This window comes from Mobula hypostoma, chromosome 29 (genome assembly GCF_963921235.1).
Source record: "Mobula hypostoma chromosome 29, sMobHyp1.1, whole genome shotgun sequence".
NCBI classification, from domain to species: Eukaryota; Metazoa; Chordata; class Chondrichthyes; order Myliobatiformes; family Myliobatidae; genus Mobula; species Mobula hypostoma.
In genome coordinates, this window is record NC_086125.1 from 14656825 (window position 1) to 14681528 (window position 24704).

The 24704-nt window shown below is 42.6% G+C and overlaps 1 protein-coding gene across 4 annotated transcripts in view; it reads right to left on the bottom strand.

Moving 5' to 3' along the window:
• Positions 1-24704, bottom strand: part of LOC134339458 (EVI5-like protein) — a 275292-nt gene that overhangs the window by 72871 nt on the left and 177717 nt on the right. For all 4 annotated transcript variants that reach the window (XM_063035989.1, XM_063035988.1, XM_063035987.1 and 1 more), the window contains 2 exons: positions 6475-6615; positions 6140-6298 (listed from right to left, as the gene is read on the bottom strand). In XM_063035989.1, the coding sequence (XP_062892059.1) occupies positions 6140-6298; positions 6475-6615 (300 nt within the window). The remainder of the gene's footprint in view (positions 1-6139; positions 6299-6474; positions 6616-24704) is intronic.

The following is a 24704-nucleotide window of genomic DNA, read 5'->3' on the forward strand; positions in this document are numbered from 1 at the left end:
AGGGGGAGGGGGAGATCCGAAATGATAGGGGAAGACAGGAGGGGGAGGGATGGAGCCAAGAGCGGGACAGTTGATTGGCAAAAGGGATATGACAGGATCATAGGACAGGAGGCCTAGGGAGAAAGAAAAGGGGGAGAGGGAGATAAAGCCCAGAGGATGGGGAGGGGGTATAGTGAGGGGGACAGAGGGAGAAAAAGAATGTTTGTATATAAATAAAGAATGGATGGGGTACGAGGGGGAGGTGGGGCATTAGCGGAAGTTTGAGAAGTTAATGTTCCCTTTTGCCAATCAACTGTCCAGCTCTTGGCTCCATCTCTCCCCCTCCTCTTGGGTCCTCTACCAGAGGCCTGGAAACTTGAGGGTTTGGTGCAGTATCCTTGCTGTTACATCCTTGCATGCAACGAGAGCTGTGTAACTCATCTCCTTCTACCTTAGGCCACAAACTTATCAATCACCCCTGCTGTGGACCACCTAGAGGGCCAAGACGCTCTCGTTACATGCGTGTGCAGTTCAACTCTTTGAGTGATAACGCAGAAATTTGAAGTTAATAACTCATCTCCTCCTACCTTAGGCTGCAAAGTTATCAATCACCCCTGCTGTGGACCACTTCTACAAAGAAGGGATCCATATGCTCCACGACCGCTGGACTAAGTGTGCACATTTAGGAGGGGACTATGTTGAAAAATAAATGTGCTAGGTTTTCTAAAATTGACTCCTTCTACCCTAAGCTACGAACTTATCAATCACCCCTCGTACAGTTTGATAGTAATGCAATAGTATTGGTAACATTCTAATTTGTCCTGCATTTCATTTAAATACATAATTTATTATTCAGTTAATCTTCTTCATACCTTTCTCACTCTTTCCATGAAAGTCTGGCTAATTGGGGCAGCAGTTTAACTGGACCGAGATATACCGGAGCTGATGTGTCCCAATTATCAGAATCCACTGTACTGCTAAAACCTCAACCGTAGCAACCTGTGGTCACTTTCGATGATAAGTTTGTCAGCATCTTTAGTAAACACTGATACAAGGCACACATTAAATATTCTAGAGTTGGTCATCCTTCGAGCACAATCATTCATTCTGTCCCACCCAATTTTTAACTATCTGCTAACTATAAATCTGCTAGTCAAAGTAGTTTGGGTTCCTTTTTATGTTAACTATGATTCTAATCTTATTTTCTCCCCCTATTTTCCCTCTTTAGTCCCTGCTCAGATTATGGTATTTATCTCAGTTCTTGCTGGAAGGATTCATCTGATGTGCATCCTAATTACATCCTTCCTGTGTCATTGACCTTTCTCTCTCTCCTGACATCGAAGTTGCTCCTACTTTGGTTCTTTCACATGTGGACTTTGCTTGTGGCTGAAAACTTTCTCCTTCAAGGATCAACTATTTCTGGCATGATGTGCTTGTTAAGTCCATAAATTCATCAAGTGTGTTGTAACAGCCCACTGTTAGACACACTGCACAGTATAGTTGCTGGGGGTGGGGAGACAATGCTGTGGGGGAAACATTATTATTTAGTCATGATGAATAGTATACTCAAAATTCACGCACTGTTTATATGTTATCGTGACATTTAAAGTGTACATAAGGGTGTGCAACAAAATTGTTAAAGTATTTGAGGTTGGTGACCAGTGGTGTTCTGTAGGAATCTATTCTGGGACCCCTCCTCTGTGATTTTTATAAATGACCAGGATGAAGAAGGGTGGGTTATTAAGTTTGCTGATGACATAAAGGGTTGGGGCATTGTGGATAGTCTGGAGGGCTGTCAGAGGTTACGGGATATTGATAGGATACAAAACTGGGCTGAGAAGTGGCAGGTGAGGTCAACCCAGGTTAAGTGCTACTTATTGGAAGCAGTAGTATACAGGCCTCCAAACAGCAGCCACGATGTAGATTACATATCACAGCAGGAGGTAGAAAAGGTGTGTCAGAAGGGCAATGTCATGATAATCGTTGGGGATTTTAACATAAAAGTGGATTGGGAAAACCAGGCTAGTACTGGACCTCAAGAGAGAGAATTTGTAGAATGTCTAAGGGATGGCTTTTTAGAACAGCTTGTTGTTGAACCTACTAGGGAATCAGCTATGCTGGATTGGGTGTTGTGCAATAATTCAGAGGTGATAAGAGAGCTTAAGGTTAAGGAACCCTTAGGGAACAGTGATCACAATATGATCGAGTTCACTTTGAAATTTGAAATTTGAGAAGGAGAAACTAAATTCCAATGTGTCGGTAATTCAGTGGAATAAAGGAAATTACAATGGCATGAGAGGGGAACTGACCAAAATTGACTGGAAAGGGACACCAGCAGGAAGGACAGCAGACCAGCAAAGGTTGAAGTTTCTGCAAAAAATGAGGGAAGTGTAAGACAAATATATTCCAAATAGGAAGAAATTTTCAAATGGAAGAAGGACACTGCTGTGGCTGACAAGCCCAGAGCCAAAGTAAAAGCAAAAAAGAGAGCATACAAGAAAGCCAAAGCTAGTGGGAAGATAGAGGATTGGGAAGCTTTTAAAAACTTGCAGAAGGAAACTAAGAAGGTCACTAGGAAGGAAAAGATGAATTATGAAATGAAGCTTGCGACTAATATCAAGGAAGATACTAAAAGCTTTTTTAAGTATATATGGGTAAAAGAGAGTTGAGGGTAAATATAGGACCAATAGAAAAAGGACGCTGGAGATATTGTAATGAAAGATGCAGAAATGGCAGAGGAACTGAATGCGTATTTTGCATCAGTCTTCACAGTGGAAGACATCTGCAGTATACCGGACATTCAAGAGTGTCAGGAAAGTGAAGTAGGTGCAGTGAAAATTATGACTAAGAAGGTGCTCAGGAAGCTTAATGGTCTGAGGGTGGATAAATCTCCTGGACCTGATGGAATGCACCCTCTGGTTCTGAAGAAAGTAGCTGGAGAGATTGCAGAGGCATTAACAATGATATTTCAAGAATCGATAGATTCTGGCATTGTACCGGATGACTAGAAAATTACAAACATTACTCCGCTTTTTAAGAAGGGTGGGAAGCAGTAGAAAGGAAAGTAAGGACCTGTTAGCCTGACATCAGTGGTTGGGAAGTTGTTGGAATCGATTGTTAGGGATGAGATTACAGAGTACCTGGACGCACATGACAAGATAGGCCAAAGCCAGTATGGTTTCCTGAACGGAAAATTCTGTTTGACTAACCTACTGTAATTTTTTGAGGAAATTACAAGCAGAGTAGACAAAGGAGATGCAGTAGATGTGATGTACTTGGAGTTTCAGAAGGCCTTTGACATGGTGCCGCACACGAGGCTGCTTAACAAGATAAAAGCTCATGGAATTACAGGGAAGTTACTAGCATGGGTGGAGCATTGGCTGATCGGCAGAAAACAGAGTGGGAATAAAGGGATCCTATCCTGACTGGCTACTGGTTACCAGTGGAGTTCCACAGGGGTCGGTGTTGGGACCGCTGCTTTTTTACGATGTATGTCAATGATTTGGACTATGGGATTAATAGATTTGTGGCTGAATTTACCAATGATACAAAGATAGGTGGAGGAGCGAGTAGTGTTGAGGAAACAGAGAACCTGCAGAGATGCTTAGATAGTTTAGGGGAATGGGCAAAGAAGCGGCAAATGAAATACAGTGTTGGAAAGTGTATGGTCATGCACTTTGTGGAAGAAATAAATGGGCAGACTATTACTTAGATGGGGAGAGAACTCAATATGCAGAGATGCAAAGGGACTTAGGAGTCCTTGTACAGGATAACTTAAAGGTTAATCTCCAGGTTGAGTTGGTGGTGAAGAAGGTGAATACAATGTTGGCATTCATTTCTAGAGGTATAGAATATAAATGCAGGGATGTAATGTTGAGGCTCTATAAGGCACTCGTATTGTGTGCAGTTTTGGGCTCCTTATTTTAGAAAGGATATACTGACATTGGAGAGGGTTCAAAGAAGATTCACAAGAAAGATTCCAGGAATGAAAGGAATACTGTATGAGGAACATCTGGCAGCTCTTGGGCTGTATTCCCTGGAGTTCAGGAGAATGAGGGGGTATCTCATGGAAACATTCCAAATGTTAAAAGGCCTGAACAGATTAGATATGGCAAAGTTATTTCCCATGGTAGGGGTGTCTTCGACAAGAGGGCACAACCTCAGGATTGAAGGACGTCTATTTAGAACAGAGATGCGGAGAAATTACTTTAGTCAGAGGGTGATAAAGCTGTGGAATTTGTTGCTGCGAGCGGCTATGGAGGATAAGCGAAATCTTGGGGTCCATGTCCATAGGACGCTCAAAGCTGCTGGGCAGGTTGACAGTATTGTTAAGAAGACGTACGGTGTGATGGCATTCATCAGCCATAGGATTGAGTTCAAGAGCTGTGAGGTAATGTTACAGTTATGTAAGACCTTGGTCAGACCCCATTTGGACTAATGTGTTCAGTTCTGTTCACCTCACTACAGGAAGGATGTGAATAATATAGAAAAAGTTCAGAGGAGATTTACAAGAATGTTGTCTGGATTGGGGAGCATGCCTTCTGAGAATAGGTTGAATGAACTTGGCCTTTTCTACTTGGAGCGACAGAGAATGAGAGGTGACCTGATAGAGGTGTATAAGATGATGTAAGGAATTGATCCTGTGGATAGCCAGAGGCTTTTCCCCAGGGTTGAAATGGCTAACATGAGGGGGCATAGTTTTAAGGTGCTTGGAAGTAGGTACAGAGGAGATGTCAGAGGCAAGTTTTTCAAACAGAGAGTGGTGGGTGTGTGGAATGCACTGCTGGTGGTGGAGGCAAATACAATAGGGTCTTTTAAGAGCCTCTTAGAAAGGTACATGGAGCTTAGAAAAATCAACAGCTATGTGTTGGTAGTTTCTAGAGTAGGTTACATGGTCGGCACAAAATTGTGGGCTGAAGGGCCTGTAATGTGCTGTAGATTTCTATGTTCTATGTTTGAAATATCAGCTCTTGTGTACTTTAATTTCCTGTAGTGAGTTAATCAGGGAGAATAATTTATAAAAGCTGTAAATACAACCAAAACATCAATTTTAGCCAAAATTATATTTGCATTTTAATAGATGCACAATGAAAAGCGATTAACAAGATCAATTTTGATTGCGAGAAAGCCACTGCACAATTACAATTCTAGTAGTTGTCCATGGTATAAGCAAGTTCTTTTTCTGGAGTCCATTCTAGTCACTGTCTCTGCTATTGAAGACACCAAAAGCCTTCATTGCCTGTTCATTGTGAGGAGGGTACTTCTACCTAATACCTTAAACTTTATTTCTCTTTCCTGTGATACTGCCTAAATTTCTGAGCATTTACAATCTTTCAAGTTTTAATCTGATGGTTAGTTCTCTGACTAGTTCTCCGTAGCCTTCAGAGATTACGCATATGGAAAAAAAAGTTGGGCAGATGTGGGCACTTACTTTGGCTGCTTCTCAACACTCACAGCAGTAACCTGAAACATTGTGTGCACTCAGATACATAAAAGCTTTGGTATATACAGTACAAGTTCCCTAACTTGCACTTGCATTGATTTGCAACATACACAACCTCTGAACTTCAACAGAGAGCTAATCAGAGGACGAGAGGCTCTTTAGCTCATTGCTACTTAAATAGTGATCAAAAGTGGCATTTGAATCTACCTTTGTAAGCCTTCTTTCTGATTTTAATGCATTTAAATCAGAAAGATGGCTAACAAAACATTGTTTAATATCACTGATGTAGAATGCAATCAGTCCTTTGACATTTTTAATTGGTAACAAATAATCAGTTTACAGGATGGATTTGACGAATCCAGTAATTTTTGGGTTACAGCTGCAATACCCAGTCAATAATCTAAGGAACTGATATACCAGCATGCTGTCTTTTGCAGACCCTTATTGGATTTGATATTAGCATGTCCTGTTAAATTATATTGTCGGACCATACCCCTGGCTATTGAACCACACGTATATTTTAGGACAGCCAACTTTAACGTTAATCACGCTGTGATAAAATCAGTAACCTGCCATCGTAATAATGCTTTGACAACTTATTACAGATTAATAACTTGGAAATAGCTTCTTCTGGATGCTGTTTCTAATCAGTTAATGAGCATCCAGTGCCAGTGGACTGAATGCCCGAGGTAGTTTTGTCATGTTTATTTCAGGTACCTGTGTCTCCAGTTCCAGCACTCTATGCCTCAGCTCTCGCAGTTCAGCTTGTGCCTGGGCTTCACTAAATCGCACGGTCATCAGCTCATTGTGTAGCTCATTGGTGGCATTCTTCTTTGGAGAATCCTTCCACCGACCGCCAGTTCGTGCAAGGTGCCGCTGAAAGCATTTCAGTTCAATGTGAGTACTACTCCAGGGCACATTTTAACACAACATATTCTGTTGGCCTGCTGCTGTTTAGATCATCTGATTTAGAAATGCCAATTACTCTAAAATGTGTAATGCAAGACACAGGATGTTGGAAGCTCCCACTAGTAGGACCAGACCTCGCTTACCTGCCAGTGTTCATCCAAATCCTTCACCTGCTGGTGCAGCTCTTTCATAGAATTCACTGCCTCTGCCTCACGTAGTTTCAGTGCCTTTAACTCCTCTTGCAAACGTACTATGTTATTTTCATCAGGAAGCAAATTGTTCCTCTGAAATAGATCAAAAGGGTGGCTTACAAACACATAGTCTGGGCCAAAGATAACCAATATCTTACACATTTTTGATAGTTTTGTTGAATCTCTCCTCCTGACTTACATACCGTGTACCAAACAGATCGCCAATGCTCCCGGTCTTACACCCACAGACTCAGGACAGTGCGAGGGAGACCTAGGCTCAGTCCTGACCTCTGGTACTGTCTGTGTGGAGTTTACACACTCTCCCTCCGTCAGCATGGATCACATACTGGAAGATCTGATTTCCGTCCACATCCCAAAGATACGTGGGTTGGTAGGTTGATTTGCTACTGCAAATTGCTCCCAGTGCACAGGTGAGAGTAGAATCTGAAGGTGTAGTGGTGTGTGTGTGTGGGGGGGGGTGGGGGGGTGGGGGAGACATGCGACTTCTCTCTGCGAGTGCCTAATTATCTGTTCACAGACCCAGAAGCTGTAGAACATTCAGATTTGATCTTGCACAAGTTTCTGCTTTGTAGCAAGGACTATGTAATGGAGCACAGCAGTTAATAGGCCTTGCCAATATCATTACAAAAAAAGGTAGGTTTTCTCCAGTTTTGTATTGATTTGCAGTTCAGTACATTGAATCCCCATCACTTTCTCTGATAATACTGAAATCCAATCTACTCTAATTATTGGATGGGTTAGTATCTATTTTAATATCTGAAGATCAAACTCATAGTCAGTTTAAAAACGCAAACAGGAATTCTGCAGATGCTGGAAATTCAAGCAACACACATAAAAGTTGCTGGTGAACGCAGCAGGCCAGGCAGCATCTCTAGGAAGAGGTGCAGTCAACGTTTCAGGCCGAAACCCTTCGTCAGGACGAACTGAAGGAAGAGTGAGTAAGGGATTTGAAAGTTGGAGGGGGAGGGGGAGATCCAAAATGATAGGAGAAGACAGGAGGGGGAGGGATGGAGCCAAGAGCTGGACAGGTGATAGGCAAAAGGGATACGAGAGGATCATGGGACCACTGCATCTGCTCTCAGGATGAGGCTTTTCATTCTAGAACGAGGGAGATGTCTTCCTTTTTTAAAGAAAGAGACTTCCCTTCCTCCACTATCAACTCTGCTCTTAAATGCATCTCTCCCATTTCACGTACATCTGCTCTCACTCCATCCTCCCGCCACCTCACTAGGAATAGGGTTCCCCTGGTCCTCACCTACCACCCCACCAGCCTCCGGGTCCAACATATTATTCTCCGTAACTTCCGCCACCTCCAACGGGATCCCATCACTAAGCACATCTTTCCCTCCCCCCCATCTCTCTGCATTCCGCAGGGATTGCTCCCTACGCGACTCCCTTGTCCATTCATCCACCCCATCCCTCCCCACTGATCTCCCTCCTGGCACTTATCCGTGTAAGCGGAACAAGTGCTACACATGCCCTTACACTTCCTCCCTTACCACCATTCAGGGCCCCAAACAGTCCTTCCAGGTGAGGCAACACTTCACCTGTGAGTCGGCTGGGGTGATATACTGCGTCCGGTGCTCCCGATGTGGCCTTTTACATATTGGCGAGACCCGACGCAGACTGGGAGACCGCTTTGCTGAACACCTACGCTCTGTCCGCCAGAGAAAGCAGGATCTCCCAGTGGCCACACATTTTAATTCCACATCCCATTCCCATTCTGACATGTCTATCCACAGCCTCCTCTACTGTAAAGATGAAGCCACACTCAGGTTGGAGGAACAACACCTTATATTCCGTCTGGGTAGTCTCCAACCTGATGGCATGAACATTGACTTCTCTAACTTCCGCTAATGTCCCACCTCCCCCTCGTACCCCATCTGTTCCTTATTTTTATACGCACATTCTTTCTCTCACTCTCCTTTTTCTCCCTCTGTCCCTCTGAATATACCCCTTGCCCATCCTCTGGGTTCCCCCCCCCCCCCCGTCTTTCTTCCCGGACCTCCTGTCCCATGATCCTCTCGTATCCCTTTTGCCTATCACCTGTCCAGCTCTTGGCTCCATCCCTCCCCCTCCTGTCTTCTCCTATCATTTTGGATCTCCCCCTCCCCCTCCAACTTTCAAATCCCTTACTCACTCTTCCTTCAGTTAGTCCTGACGAAGGGTCTCGGCCTGAAACGTCGACTGCACCTCTTCCTGGAGATGCTGCCTGGCCTGCTGCGTTCACCAGCAACTTTTATGTGTGTTGCTCATAGTCAGTTTTCCTAGTATCTGCAGAGCTCCACTGGGCCCTTCACCTGGGGAATTCTGATCAACCTAACTGAGAATTTTTGTTTCTGAAGCACATGCTTCTTTTTTTCACAGTAAACTGGGATAATTCTAAAGCATGAAAAACTAAAAAATGATAAACTGAAATGTCTCCAATTCAAAAGTTTTCATCCCCCTTTGCTCAGTACTTAATTGAACCACCCCTCGCAACTTACCCGAAAAGCCAGCAGTCTTTTTGGGTAAGTCTCCATTAGCTTTGCACAACTTGATGGAGCAAAATTTGACCATTCTTACTTGCAGACTTGCTCAAGCAACGCCAGGTTAGTTGGGGATCAGCAGTGGACGGCAATTCTGAGATCCTGCCAGAGATGTTCAATTGGGTTAAGGTTAACACCCTCACTGGGCCACTCAAGGACATGAATTTTCTTCATTTGAAGCCACCTCATGGATGCTCTGGCAGTGTGCTTCTGGTCGTCATCCTGTTGAAAGAGAAACCTTCCACGCACCCCCCCCCCACCCCCAGATTAAGCTTTCTGGCACAGGCTGCAGGTTTTTATCCAGCATCTCTCTGTATTCAGCAGCATTAATCTCCCCATCAATTGCGACCATATTTCCTGTCCCTGATGCTGAAAATTATCTCCATAGCATGATACTAACCCCGCCATTCTTTAAAGTAGGAATGGTGTTACTAGGCTGATGTGCAGTATTAGATTTACGCCACGGGTACCGCTTAGTGTTGAGGCCAAAAAATTTTACTTTAGTCTCATCCGACAGTGTTTGTAGTATTTTTTTTGGTATTGATACCTTCTGGAATTTTATTATATTTTAACATTGTATTAATGTTTATATGGCTTACCTTTTTGTATACTTATTCAATAAAAAGATTTAAAAAGAAAGTCTCATCCGACCACAAGACCTTCTTCCACATCTTTTCAGTGCATTCTAAGTGACACTTTGCAAAGTCTTTATGGGCAAGGATATGCCTTTTATTTTTAGCCAGGGCTTCTTCCTTAGCACTCTTCCATAAATACCCTTTTTGTGCAAAGCCTTGAACGTTGGAAGCCATGAACTTCATCTCCAGTTGCAGCCGCTGACTTCTGCAGCACACTCAGACTGACTGTTGGTGTCACAGTGGTCTCCTTTACAAGTGTCATTATTCTCTGGTGACTAAGTTGAGAGAGGCAACCTGACCTAGACAGTGTGGCTGTGGCTTCATATTTTTTCATGAAAGAATGCACTGATCTCTGGGGTATGATCAGGGCCTTTGAGATGGTCCTGTATCCTCCCCCCGATTTCTGCTTCTCAGTTATCATTTCCCTGACTTGTCTTGAATAGTCTTGTCTTCATTTTGGTTTGGTCTTTTGAAAATCTACCACACTATTGGATTTTACCAAGAAAGGGGGTACTTATTCTTATGAATTCATTGAAAACAGGTGATGCACCAATATTCTACATCAACAAATTGGGTGAGTTGGTAAGGTAATATACATTATTGCATCTGAAGGAAGTTACTGCAGTAATTACAAAGGTGATGAATACTTTCTTAGCCTTACAATTTGGTTTTAATTTTTTTTGTAAATTGTTGAGATTTTAGAAATTTACATTGATTTCACATTATGCACCATATTTTGTAGATTGGCTCAAAAATCCTACTACAATTTATTTTCAATTTTGAAAATGAGACAGTAAAATGTGAAAATAACTCTGGGGGTTGAATACTTTTCCCAAGCACTGCATTTATCCTGCCTTGAGGATCATGGTGCAAGTTAGCCGTCTCAAAGGGTAATTCCAGGGTGTTGTGGGTGGGGGATCTCACTTTTACAATACATACATACATACCGATCAACGGCTTCTATCAGTTCATTCTAGCAGTTGGCTGACCCTTACTGCCTTGTCCTTGCACAATAATGAAGACATCACTGTGTTCCAAAACAATCCACTGAATAATCAAAGACTGCACCAAAAATAAACTTGGCTTCAATAGATTTTGTTTAGCCGCAAGTGTGTGCAACTTGATAATAGCACTTCAAACTTTGGTCTGCTGTGAGTGGCAAAATGCAAGAAGCCTTTTGTAGGAAATGGGTGCTTTTTGACACAGCCACAGACCAAATCCTCCTTCACATTTCTGGCTAATATTAAGTACATTTAACTTATTTGGTAAGGGCCAAGATCTGCTGTTTTTTTTTGTTATTCAAGAACACAACGATTCACATTCGCTGAATTGGTATATTTTGGAGTGAGCTAGAATTGGATTTATCAGTCTTTAGTTACAATTAATTCTGAGCCACAAATTTGTGGAATTGCAACAGGACACCTAGGGCCCTCGTGAAATCAGGGACCAATGCTTGGCTTACTTCATCAATGAAATATGCTGCTGTGAACCTTTGGAAAAACACGTGCAACAACCTGAGCATCTCATAATTGAAACAAACTGACTATGTTACAGGCAGAAACCATATGTTAAAAAGGCAAATTGATATTTAATTCCCGTTACTGATAACTGAGGGAAGTTTCGACAACTATTCAACATGTGTCATCAAAGTCAAAGTTATACAGCAGAGAAACATGGCCCTTCAGTCCATCACATCCATGCTAATCAAGCTGCCTCCCAGAACTACACTGATTTGTCTGATTTCAGCATATAACCCTCTAAACTGTTCCTATCCATGTACTTGTCTAAATACCATTCAACCATTGTAATTGTTCCTGCCTCTATCACCTTCTGTATGATTAACTGCCTCTATTACTAATCTGCCAGATGTCCGTGCATTGTGAAACAACTATGCCAACTTTCTGTTTCCTTGCAAGTTGAACAAAATAACACAAGTGACTCAGAAATCCGAGGTGATTTACAACTCACTGATTTGGCTCTCTCGGATGTACTGCATATTAAGGTACATTACATATTGTCTCCCCAAATACTTCTTGATATTTAGTAAGAGAACTGCAAGAAAAAAGTATTTGGGGAGACAAGCAAGGCAAAAGAAATCGAGATGAAAGTTGAAATGCAACATAGTGTAGAGGAACAGAAGTCCTTGAAATGTATGTTCATACATTCCTTAAGAATGTGTGAAATGGCAAAGAAGATACGTAAACATGAGAAAATCTACAGATGCTGGAAATCCAAAGCAACACACACAAAAATGCTGGAGGAACTCAGCCGATCAGGCAGCATCTCTGGAAATGAATAAACAGCTGATGCTTCAGGCCCAGACCCTTCTTCAGAACTGGAAAGGAAGGGGAAAGACACCGGAATGAAATGTGGAGCTGGGGGTGGGGGTGGGGAAGGAGGCTAGCTAGAAGGTGACAGGTGAAGCCATGTGGGTAGGAAAGGCAAAGGGCTGGCGAGGAAGGAATCTGACAGGAGAGGAGAGTGAACCATGTGAAAAGGAAGGAGGAGGGGACCCAGGGGGAGGTGGTAGGCAGATGAGGTAAGTGGCCAGAGAGAGAATAGAAAAAGAGAGAAGGGGAGTGATTAATTTTTTAAATTGGAAGAATTCCTTGATTTTCATGCTATCAGGTTGGAGGTTACCCAAGGTAAGGTGTTGCACTTCACCCGGAGGGTGGCTTCATTGTGGGACAAGAGGACATGTCGGAATAGGAATGGGAATGGGAATGGGAATCAGAACTAAAATTTATGGCTTTCGGCAGATGGAGTGGAGGTGTTCAACGAAATGGTCCCCTAATTTATGACGAGTCTCACCGAAGTAGAGAAGGCTGCATCGGGAGCACCAGACGCAATAGACGACACCAGGGGATTTGCAGATGAAGTGTTGCTTCACTTGGAAGGACAGTTTGGGGCCCTGAATCGAGGTGAGGGATGAGATGAATGGGCAGGTGCAGCACTCTGTCCATTTACAGGGATAACTGCCAGGAGGGAAATTAGTGGGATAAATGGACAAGGAGATCATGGAGAGAGTGATCCCTGTGGAAAGTGGAGAGAGGCAGGAAGTAAAGATATGTTTGGTGGTAGGATCCCTTTGGAGATGGTAGAAGTTGCGAAAATTGATGTGTTGGATGCGGAGGCTCGTGGGGTGGTAGGTAAGGACAAGAGGAACTCTATCATTGTTAAGGCGGTGGGAAGATGGGGTGCGGGCAGACATTTGGGAAATGGAGAAGATGTGAGTGACAGTAGCATCAATGGTGGAGTAAGGAAAACTGTTCTCTGAAGGAGGAGGATTTCTCTGTCGTCTAGAAAGGAAAGCTGCATCCTGGAACAGATGTGCCGGAGACAAAGGAACTGAGAAAATGGAACAGCATTTTAACAGGAGACAGGGTGGGAAGGGGTACAGTCAAGATAACCACACGAATTGGGAGGTTTATAAATGATGTCGGTTGACAGATTATCTCCAGAGATGAAGACAGAGATTGAGAAAAGTGTTAAGAGCAGGGGGTGTCAGAAATGGACCGTGAAGTTAAGGGGAGGGAGGAAGTTGGAGGCAAAGTTGATGAAATTGACGAGCTGAGCATGGATGCCTGAAGCAGCATCAACGCAGTCATCAACACACTGGAGGAAGAGTTGGGGAGCATTTCCCGGGAAGGCTTGAAACATTGACTGTTCCACATAGCCAACGAAAATGCAGGATACTTGTCTTCATTGCCTGAGATATGAAAACAGAAGTTGCAGGGTAGTCAAGCTACAACCATATAAAACACTATTTAGGCCACAGCTACAGTGCTGCACAATGTTTTGTGCACAACATTACAGGAAGGATGTGACTGCACTAGAGATGAGATTTATCAAGATATTGCTCGGGCTAGTGAAGCTTAGACTTGAGGGAAATTTGGTTAGATCTGTATTGTTTTCTGAAGAGGCCGAGGGTTTTATTTTGATGTGTACACATATATAAAGCTGGGATGCCCAAGACCTTTGCACAGAACTGTATTTGTCAGTACCTGTAAAAAGTATTCATGCTCCTTGCAAGTTTTCATGTTTTATTGTTTTACAACTTTGAATCAGTGGATTTAATTTGGCTTTTTTGACACCGATTACAGAAAAAGACATTTCATGTCAAAGTGAAAACAGATCTCGACAAAGTGATCTAAATTAATTACAAATATAAAACAAAATAATTGATTGCATATATACTCACACCATTCAAATCAGCTACAGTAGATACACTTTTGGCAGCAATTACAGCCTTGAGTCTGTGTGAATAGGCCTCTATTAGCTTTGCACATCTGGACACTGCAATTTTCCCCATATTCTTCTTTACAAAAGCGCTCAAGCTCTGTCAGACTACATGGGGATCATAAGTGAACAGTTCTTTTCAAGTCCAGACACAAATTCTCAATTGGATTGAGGTCTGGTCTCTGACTTGGCCACTTTAGGACATTAACTTTGCTATTTTGAAGCCATTCCTGTGTAGATTTTGCTTGGGGTCGTTGTCTTGCAGGAAAACAAATCTTCTCCCAAGTCACTGTTCTTTTACAGACTGCATCAGGTTTTCCTCCAGGATTTCCCTGTATTTTGTTGCATTCATTTTACCCTCTACTTTCACAAGCCTTCCAGGGCTTGCTGCAGTGAAGTATCCCCACAGCATGACACAGCCACCACTATGCTTCACAGTTGGCTGGGTGTGTTTTTGATGATGTGCAGTGTCTGGTTTAAGCCAAACATCATGTTTAGTGTGATGATCAAAAAGCTCAATTTTGTTTTCATCAGACTATAGAACCTTCTTAACAGCTGATTTCAGAGTCTCCCACATGACTTCTGGCAAACTCTGTCTGAGAATTCATGAGTTATTTTCAACATTGGCTTTCTCTTTGCCCCTTTCCCATAAACTATGACTGGTGAAGCACCCGGGCAACAGTTGTTGTATACACGGTCTCTCTCATCTCAGGCACTGAAGCTTGTAACCCCTCCAGAGTTGACCTAGGTCTCACCTCTTCCGCAGTCACTCAGTTTTTGATGGCCTGCTCCAGCAGTCCCATATTCTTTCCATTTCTTGACCACTGACTTAACTGCACTCCAAGGGATATTCAGTGACTTGGAAATTTTCTTGTATTTATCTCCTGATACTTTCCAATAAACTTTTCACAGAGTTGCTTGGAGGGTTCTTTTGTCTTCATGGTGTAGCGTTTACCAGGATACCAACTCACCAGCAGTTGGACCTTCCAGTTAGAGGTGTATTTTTACTACAACCAATTGAAACACCTTGACTGCACACAGATGATCTCCATTTAACTAATTATGTGACTTCTCAAACCAACTGGCTGCACCAGTGATAATTTGGTGTGTCATATTAAAGGGGGTGAATACTTACACAATCAATAATTTTGTGTTTTATATTTGCAATTAATTTAGATCACTTTGTGGTGATCTGTTTTCACTTTGACATGAAAGAGTCTTCTTCTGTTGATCATATCCCAGATATTCAAGACCCATATGACGATCAGGTTTACTGTCAGTCACATATATGAAGCTACTCTCCACTGTTCATCAATAGAAGTTTGTCAAGGTATTTGGTGCCATGCTGAATCTACACAAACTTCTAAGAAAGTAGAGGCGCTGTCAGAAGTCATTACCTGATCATCATCTAGTCTTCCATGTCTAAACTGTAACTCACACCGTTGAACAATTTTGGAAAAGCACTGGAGAAGCAAGGGCGCGGGTGCAGACAGGCATAGGGTGCTTCATTACTCCCTGAAGTGGTTGGTAGCAGCGTCAATCACTGAGGTGGTCAGGTTCTGAGGGATAAATTGCTTGACTTCATCGAGTTACCAGCAGCAAACACACCTGTCTGCCTTGGTATTCATGACCACCTTATAGTTCTTGCGAACCGTTTCTGTGTTCTTTGGTATGTTCCTCGTGTTCCCTGGGATGAGCACTGCTCTAAATAGATTAACTCAAGCAGATTTGAGAGCTCAAAACTTGACACCTATGAGGTGCTCCTGGCTAGTGGAAGCACCAGAATTGTGTTCAACCTCAACCTGGAACCTCCAGCCAGGAGATCTAAATCAATGAGGAGTGCAGAGTACCACTCCTCAGAGTATTAGGAGCAGGACCAGGAGAAAGTAAAGACGTAATCTCAGGCAAACGAAATGCAACCTAGAAATGTGTGGCTAGACCTGGACCTTCTGGGCAGGGTCCTAGAGAATATTGATGCTGATGATCTCACCTTCAATCTACAAACATGTGAGTGGGCAAAAACGAAAATTAAATACCTTGGCTACCAGCTCAAAGTTCAAAGTAAAATTTATTGTCAGGGTACATACACTTCACCACATACAACCCTGAGATTCTTTTACTGCGGGCATACTTAGCAAATGTAAGAACAGTATCTGTAAACAGGATGCAGTGGTTCAAGCAAAGGTGGACAAATTGGAAGCAATCCTCAACAGTCTTCAAGCTTGCAGCAAGAAGGAAATTCAGTCTGGCAGGCTGGTGCTGCAGGCTCATTCCATAATTCCTCCCTGGCTGCACCTCTGACTAACCTTGCTGGGAAGCTTGTTACCAGCCAAATGATGTGGACAATGAGTGTGACAATGCCTTTCAAGCCCTTACAGCACACATGTGCTCTTCACTTGTTCTTCGGAGCCCAGACTTTGACAGATGGTTTCTTGTCCAGGTGTGTGCATCAGGAGCAGTGACTGCCTCAGGACAACCTAGAGAAGAGCGACCTGTCCTTTACCTGAGCTGAAAGCTCCTCCCAAGAGAAACCAGCTACTGCTCCATTGAAAGGGAGTGTCTGGCCATTAAGTGGGCCCTTGACAGTCTCTGGTACTACCTCCTTGGCAGAGAGTTTGACCTTTACACAGACCACAGAGCATTGATATGGATCCAGACAATGAAGGACCATAACGCTAGGTGGTACCTGGAGCTCCAACCCTTCAAATTCAGTGTTCACCATAAGGCAGGGAAAGGTAATGTTACTGCAGACTACCTGTCTTAGCTGCTGAACATCATTGCTGCAGGACAGGAGGTTGGTAATGTGATGGAGAGCGCTTGGTAAATGCACTACACACACACACACACACACCCAACCACCCTTATCATTCTGCTGTCACTGCACTGACTGTGCAGACTTCAGTATCTTCCCTGCTATATTTTCATAATGGGTTGGCTTTATATTGCCTTTCTCACCATACACCATTACATACCTCATTTCTTTAGTGATGGGGATGTGTGAATGTGTTTATGTTGTTTGTATACTGTATTTAAGGTAGATATTTATTTCGTAATATAATTGCAACTGCATTGTGGGGTGCATCGTATTTTAATTCATGTGTAGTCTTAAGTTAACTTTGTAGGTAATTAAAGATGGTATGTCCTAGTGCCTAATAAACGAGGCAATTCAGTGGCAGAGATAGAAGCAGCCAGGAGTTCACATTGGACAAAGTGTGGCACTATTACTGTGTTTTCTAGTAGATAACTTTTTCTTAATATTGGTAATTTTCTTTTTGCTATTTTCACTAATTTTTGGATGCCCCTAATAGACACCCTTAAACTAAAATGTTAATCGACTCCAGCCTTTACCCTTCAGTCGAAACCGATGTATCTAACACACTGCAACCTTCAGATTGCATTTCAGGTAGAAAATCAGAATGATTTTCTAGTTTAACACACTTCCCATTGTTGCTGTTTCCTATAAATCGTGGATCCTAACAGCATAATATGAATACCTTCAGCAGATGGAAAACACCAACTTCTTAAAAACATAGAAATGAACCCTTATAGTCCATGTCAACCATGCTAACTGTGATGCCTATTAATGCAAATCCATTTGCACATATTATGCCTGTATCCCTCAATTCCATCCAGATCCAGGTACCTATTCACACTCCTTTTAAACATTGTAATTTTATCTGTTTCCATCCCTCTGCTGGAAGATCATTCAGGATATTCATCACTCAGGGTGAAAAATTTATCTAAGATCTGTTTTAAGTTTCTCCCTTCCCTCTCATATGAAACTTGTCCCCCCACTAATTTTAGATTCTCCTGCTCTGGATAAAAGATTCTGACTAAATATTCAACTCATGCCCCTCAATTTTTAAACTTTTATGAAGCGACTTCAACCTCTTACATTCAGATGAGAATAAACCCAAACTATTCAATCTCTCCCCATAACGATAGCTCTCCATTCCAGACAACATATTGGTCAATCTCTTGTGTACTTTCTCTATTGCTGTCACATCATTCCCATAGTGTTTTGGCCAGAACTGTACACAATACTGTGTGTGTTTATCAATGAGTTATATTTTTGAGACAAAAAAAATTACCCTATTCACCTGAAAGATGATAGTACCCACTAAAAATTTGAGCCAGGCCTTTCAAAAGTGAATTCACAAATGATCTTCCATGCAAATCCTCATGAAATGTGGAAAGGTCCACCCTGGAAGTAGCTAATTGCTGTTGGCTTAATTTAATTTTACAACCCTAGTATATAACAACAGAAACTGCTGGAAGCACCCATCAGATTGCTCAGCTCTCAAAAAGAAAATTAAAGTGCTGTGAGCACTCTCGTACTCAGATCTCATTAATTCTTAGTTTAAATGCCTTCAATGTGATTAACAGTTCAAGATGCTGCATAGGACCACTTTACCCTAATTTACTGAAATGCATGAAGTCCGTTTACTGCAGAACATGACAAAACAGAGAATAGGTGGAGACTTTAATAATGAGGTGGAGAAACTTTATTTTTGCAGTGTCTTGAGCATTTGAAGAAAAGGCAGTAAGCACAGTTGCAATAATAATTTATAAAAAGAGAAACCCTGAGATTTTTAAAGGAAAAATAATTATTTTGCCATGTAACAGGAGCATATGCATTGGGCAACGATTTCAAGAAGATGATGTTAGTGGTTTTTGCAAACCTAGGTGACTTCTTCCAGTTTGTCCATGAAACAGTTTATTCTTTTTTTCTTATATCTTTTTTCTCTTTTCAAGGTGGCTGGGGTTCTGTCGGAGTCCGTTTTCTACAGTTATGATTCTCCTGCAAGCGGTGGTTTTTTCACCGGTCACACAACCTGATATCTCACTGCCTCTAGGAGTGGCTTGGAAAACGTGTGCCTTCAGGGAGAGGCACCGTAGAAGACCTGGTTCCTCGCCAATTGAAGTGTTGTGGGACACTGAAACATCGGGATAACAGGTGGGTTGTGCTGCAATCAGAGGAAGCCCCTGTACTCGAGCGATGACTTTCCCTCTCTCTCTCTTTTGATGGTGAGTGAAAGCCTGTCGGTCCTCATGTTGGGGGACTTGCAGAAGCAACATGGAAGATTGTAATATTGAAACAGTGAGCTGCCAGCCTCCCCTCTTGTTGTAGCAGAAGCCATCACTCTCTTCCTCGATGGTGAAAGAGAGCCTGTCTGAGATATTGAAGTGCTGGGTTATGAACTGGTTCCTAAGGTTGTCATAGCTGGGGTGGTAGTGGGGATAAGCTCTCACTACCTATAAAGTGCTCCAAATAGCATGAGGCTCTTAGCAGCCTCTGACAACCAAGTCCAACTCTCGGCCTTCAGGTGTAGCTTAGCTGCTAGGCCTGGCGGAACTGTTTCTACTGACAAGAGAAGGGGCAAAGGTGGACCACTGGTGCCTCAAAACCAGTTGCTTCAGGCAGGTGGGGCTCATCAGCCTTGGACAGCAGCCCGCCTAGGAGAAGAAAAACTCTGATTTTAAACCTCTGCAGCCTTGCAGCCATACCCACCCATTGGAAAGGCTTTGGGAGTAAACCCCAAGGAAGAAATCCAGAGCTGGGATCCTTAGGTCGGTTTGATGTTATTTACAACTTCACTCTGGCACCCTCTGTGACGACACTGGTGCAAAGCTGTATCAGCGATTGCCCTTCTTTTGGACTACATCAGTGATGTGGAGAGGGGGAACTTGCTGCATGGGCTGCAGCTGGTTCTTCAAATCTTCCCACCCACGCTTGCACCCTGGAGAGGACACAGTCCACCAGAGGCACAAACCCATGATCCCCTGGGATCGAAGGCTGCCTACTACTGGGTTATGGACTGTAGTTTTTGATGGACAAAGCTCAAGGTCTCCTTTGGGGTTTTGCTATTCCTTGCATGGTGGTCGGGGTGTTCAGTGCTTCTGCTGGTGCAAGTGGGAGAAGGGTTGATGCTTCTACTGATGCTTGTGCGTGGCAAGGAGGGCTTTGAGGTTCTGACGTTCCTATCATTCATTCTTTTGGGTTCTTGTTTTGTGAATGTCTCTGCGAAGAGTAAGAATATCAGGTTGTATACTGCATACATTCTCTGATATAGAATTGAACCAGTTGAAGTTGAAGATAGAATAATATGGCAATATTCTACAGAGCAAGAATGTTCTCATCTTCATTTGCCCTTTTATCACTCACCCCAAATGCTAAGTGGATTTGGGGGGGGGCAAGGTATGATGGAAGCAAATGGTATTTGAGAATGCTGGATAAAAGGCTCATAGAACAGTACAGCACAGTACGGGCCCTTTGGCCCACAATGTTGCACCCATCTACATAAACCTACTCCACAATCAATATAACCCTTCCTTCCATGATCCATAATCCACCATTTTTCTTATATCCATGTGCATATATAAAAGTCTTTTAAAACAACATCCACCCCACCCCTGCATGCACTCTCCATTCTGTGTTAAAAAAACTTATCTCTGACATTTCCCTGAACCACTCAGCCTAATACAATTCACAAATTCATCTTCCACATTATTACTGCTACTTTGGTTTAGCCATATATAAAGTCCTCCACATCAGTAGCTTGTTACACGCAACTCTGATTATATGCCCTTCATTAGCACTACTGCCTTGTCAGAAGTCTTTATAGTGTGCTGCACGGAACTGCAGTCAGTTAGCCTTATGTGGGAAATCCAGGCCCAGAAGTACAAGTGGTTTCTGCAACTTTCCCACAAACCTGTAGCTTTAGACGCTGTGGCAATGAGAACTCCCAGGTTTCTAGCTTTGGCTGGTCATTTTGTTTTTATCCTGAAATCAGGTACAGACACAGGCAAATACCGACACTCATTAACCCTCATCTGAACTCCCCCATGGTCGTCTTCAACCTTATTGCACAGAATTGGATTGTAAAGTACACAAACAGAAATTGAAAAAGGAAGTATTGTGACAAACACATTTCAAAATGCTCTGAAAAATTAAATGTGTGTTGCCATATTCAGTAATTGATGAATGGAAGTCTGCACCACTCTGCAAAGTTCACTGATGACTTCTCTTTGTTTATTCTACTTGCATATTGCACATGTGTATAGTATATATTGCCGTCAGTCTCTGTAGTAGGCAGAAGTCACATCACGGATAAAGCCTTTCCAACCACTGAGCACATCTACATGAAACACTGTTATAGGAAAGCAACATCCATGATCAGAGATCCTCACCATCCAGGCCATGCTCTGTTCTTGCTGCTGGCATCAGGTACAAGGTAGAAGAGCCCCAGGACTCGCAACACCAGGTTCAAGAACAGTTACTACCCCTCAACCATCAGGGTCTTGAACAAAGGGATTAATTACACTCACTTGCCATCCATCAATCTCACTCTAAGAACTCTTTATTGTGTTATTTCATGTTCTCATTATTTATTGCTATTAATTAATACTTGCATTTGCATAGTTTGTTGTCTATCACCATCCTTAGCTCATTCCAAATCGTTCATTCACAATGCTACATCTGTCCCTTCAGCCCACTGACAAACCAACTGCCTCCCCCAATGGTATCCCAATTCATGGGCTTCAACTCCTACTATGATGTTTTGACTCATACCCACCATTCTACAAAGTATTCACCAGTGTACATATTAGCTTGACATTTCTTAAAACAATTATGCTCCCACCAACAATGGCCTTTGTGCCAGCTTTTCTTTTAACAGTCTGCACTGGTACAACTTAAGGCCAATCCTCATGATGCTGTCTCAATAGCAGACTCAGGACATTATATTATTGTCCTCCTATTGTAGTATATTGTGCATAATACAGCCAATATTTCCCCATCACAGGGTATGACGGAAACTTAACATGTTCAAATAATAGGCTGTGATAAAATCCACAGCTCCATTTTGCAGGACTTTTTAAAAACCCACTGCTGCTCCATCACAGGCTTTGTAAAATGCATCTTCTCTCCAACACGTAACCCACCCTCTGCGATCACATGGATTTGTAAAACTCGTTCCCATTTACAGAGCAGAGGAGCAGGGTCAAATAAAAATCAAACTCATTACATGCAACATTCCTTCTGTCATCTGAAAGGACGATCAAAATGGATTGAGCAATGTAGACTGAGAGTCCAGTACCAGGGCTGCAAAACTTAGCTAAAGGAAGATATAACATTATAAAACTACTTCTATGAGAGCACAGCAGTAAGAGAATCACATAAACTTTATCCAGCTCTTAGCAAAACTTCACAGCTGTAAAAATCTGTCAGATGTCTTTATGAAGTTCTAATTGACTGTTTCTACCATCCATACAAATAAAAAAAATCCCTGACCATAAACACCCTGCTTAACTGTTTGGCTTTTCCTCTCATCATCCTTCTACCTTCTCACAAAGGCTGTAGAGTTGGGCTCCCTGATCCACGTACCATTTGCTTATGCGGAACAGATTTCCTCATTTCATCTAAATCAGACACAATCTTACACATCTTGCAACTTTCAGTACTCCAAAAACAACAAATCCAGACTTTCCAGTCTAACTCTATTGCTGGATTTCCTTATCCAGATAAATACCCTCTTTATTACCTTCACATTCTTGGCAAGGGGTAGTGACCAGAACACTGCCTAATCAATGTTCAATAAAGTTGCAATGGAGGCTTTTGTACTCAATGCCTCTATTCAGAAAGCTTAGGATTCCGCATGCTTCACTGACCTTACTTAGCTGGCCATACTACTCTTAATTGCGTATGAGCATGAAAATATGAGGAGAAATTTAATAGAGATGCACAAAATTATGAGGGTTATAGGTAGGGTAAATGCAAGCAGGCTTTTTCCATTAGATTGGGGAAGACTAAAAACTAGAGGTCATGGCTTCAGAGTAAAAGATAAAATGTTTAAAGGGAACACGAGGGGAAGCTTCACTCAGAGTGGTGAGTGCCAGCAGAAGTGGTGATACGGGTTTGACTTAAACATTTAAGAGAAATTTGGATTGGTACATGGATGGAAGGTGTTATGGAGAGAGCTGTCGTCCAGCGGCAGGTCAGCGGAACTAAATGGGCTAAAGAGCTTGTTTCTGTGCAGTTGTGTAGTGTTCTAAGTACCCAGAACCTCTCTTCCTGTACAGCGTTTGGAACTGCGCTATTTATATTGTTACTTCTTAGTAGTAGTAGTAGTCATACTTTATTGATCCTGGGGGAAATTGGTTTTCATTACAGTTGCTCCACAAATAATAAATAGTAATAGAACCATAAATAGTTAAATAGTAATATGTAAATTATGAAATAAGTCCAGGACCAGCCTATTGGCTCAGGGTGTCTGACCCTCCAAGGGAGGAGTTGTAAAGTTTGATGGCCACAGGCAGGAATAACTTCCTATGACGCTCTGTGTTGCATCTCGGTGGAATTGAGTCTCTGGCTGAATGTACTTCTGTGCCCACCCAGTACATTATGTAGTGGATGGGAGACATTGACCAAGATGGCATGCAACTTAGACAGCATCCTCTTTTCAGACACCACCGTGAGAGAGTCCAGTTCCATCCCCACAACATCACTGGCCTTAGGAATGAGTTTGTTGATTCTGTTGGTGTCTGCCACCCTCAGCCTGCTGCCCCAGCACACAACAGCAAACACGATAGCACTGGCCACCACAGACTCGTAGAACATCCTCAGCATCGTCCGGCAGATGCTAAAGGACCTCAGTCTCCTCAGGAAATAGAGACGGCTCTGACCCTTCTTGTAGACAGCCTCGGTGTTCTTTGACCAGTCCAGTTTATTGTCAATTCGTATCCCCAGGTATTTGTAATCCTCCACCATGTCCACACTTCTTGTTCTTTCTTCACACTGTGCTAAATGCCATTTCCCTCTTATAAATCTATTCACTCACAGTGTCTATTGTATATCATCTTGCTAATTAAAAATGTGAAAATTAAAATCTGAAGTAAAAGCAGAACATGCAGGAAGCACACAGCAGGCCAGATCTGCTGAAGATTTTCAACATCTCTACTTTTCTTAGGTCTCTGTGCAGCTCTTTGCTGATATCCTCAGGTTTACCACATTTGCAAGCTTTATATCTCTATAGATTTGAAATCATTACCTCATACACCCACGCCCAAATAAGTTACATACGTAAAAATAAAATCAATGACCCCAGGGAAGACCACTTATTAACCATCCTCCAGGCAGAAAAATCAAATGGTAACCCCGACTGCTTTACTGCTATCCATGATGCTGGTGAACCTTTCTCCCATTCTTTCCTCTATCCCTCCCCCCACAACCACAGGCCTCAGTTTCGCCAACCAGTCTTTTGTGCGGGACTTTATCACATGTTTTCTGAACATCCATGCAGGCAACTCCACTTCCTTCCTTCCTCAGCCATTGCTGTTAGGAAATGATAACGAATCAGAATCCAGGCAGGTTTAGTATCACCGGCATGTGTCATGAAATTTGTTAACTTAACAGCAGCGGTACAATGCAATGCATGATAATATAGGAAAAAAAAAACAAGTAAATCAATTACAGGAAGTATATATATGTATATTAAATAGTTAAATTAAAAATAGTGCAAAAACAGAATAAATAAAAATGAGGCAGTGTTCATGAGTTCAAAGTCCATTTAGGGATCGATTGGCAGAGGGGAAGAAGACGTTTGTGAATTGCTGAGTGTGTGCTTTCAGGCTTTGTTCCTCCTTCCTGACAGTAACAATGAGAAGGGTTCATGTCCTGAGTGATGGGGGTCCTTAATAATGGACACCGTATTTCTGAGATGTTTTGGATACTACAGAGACTGGCACCCACGATGGAGCT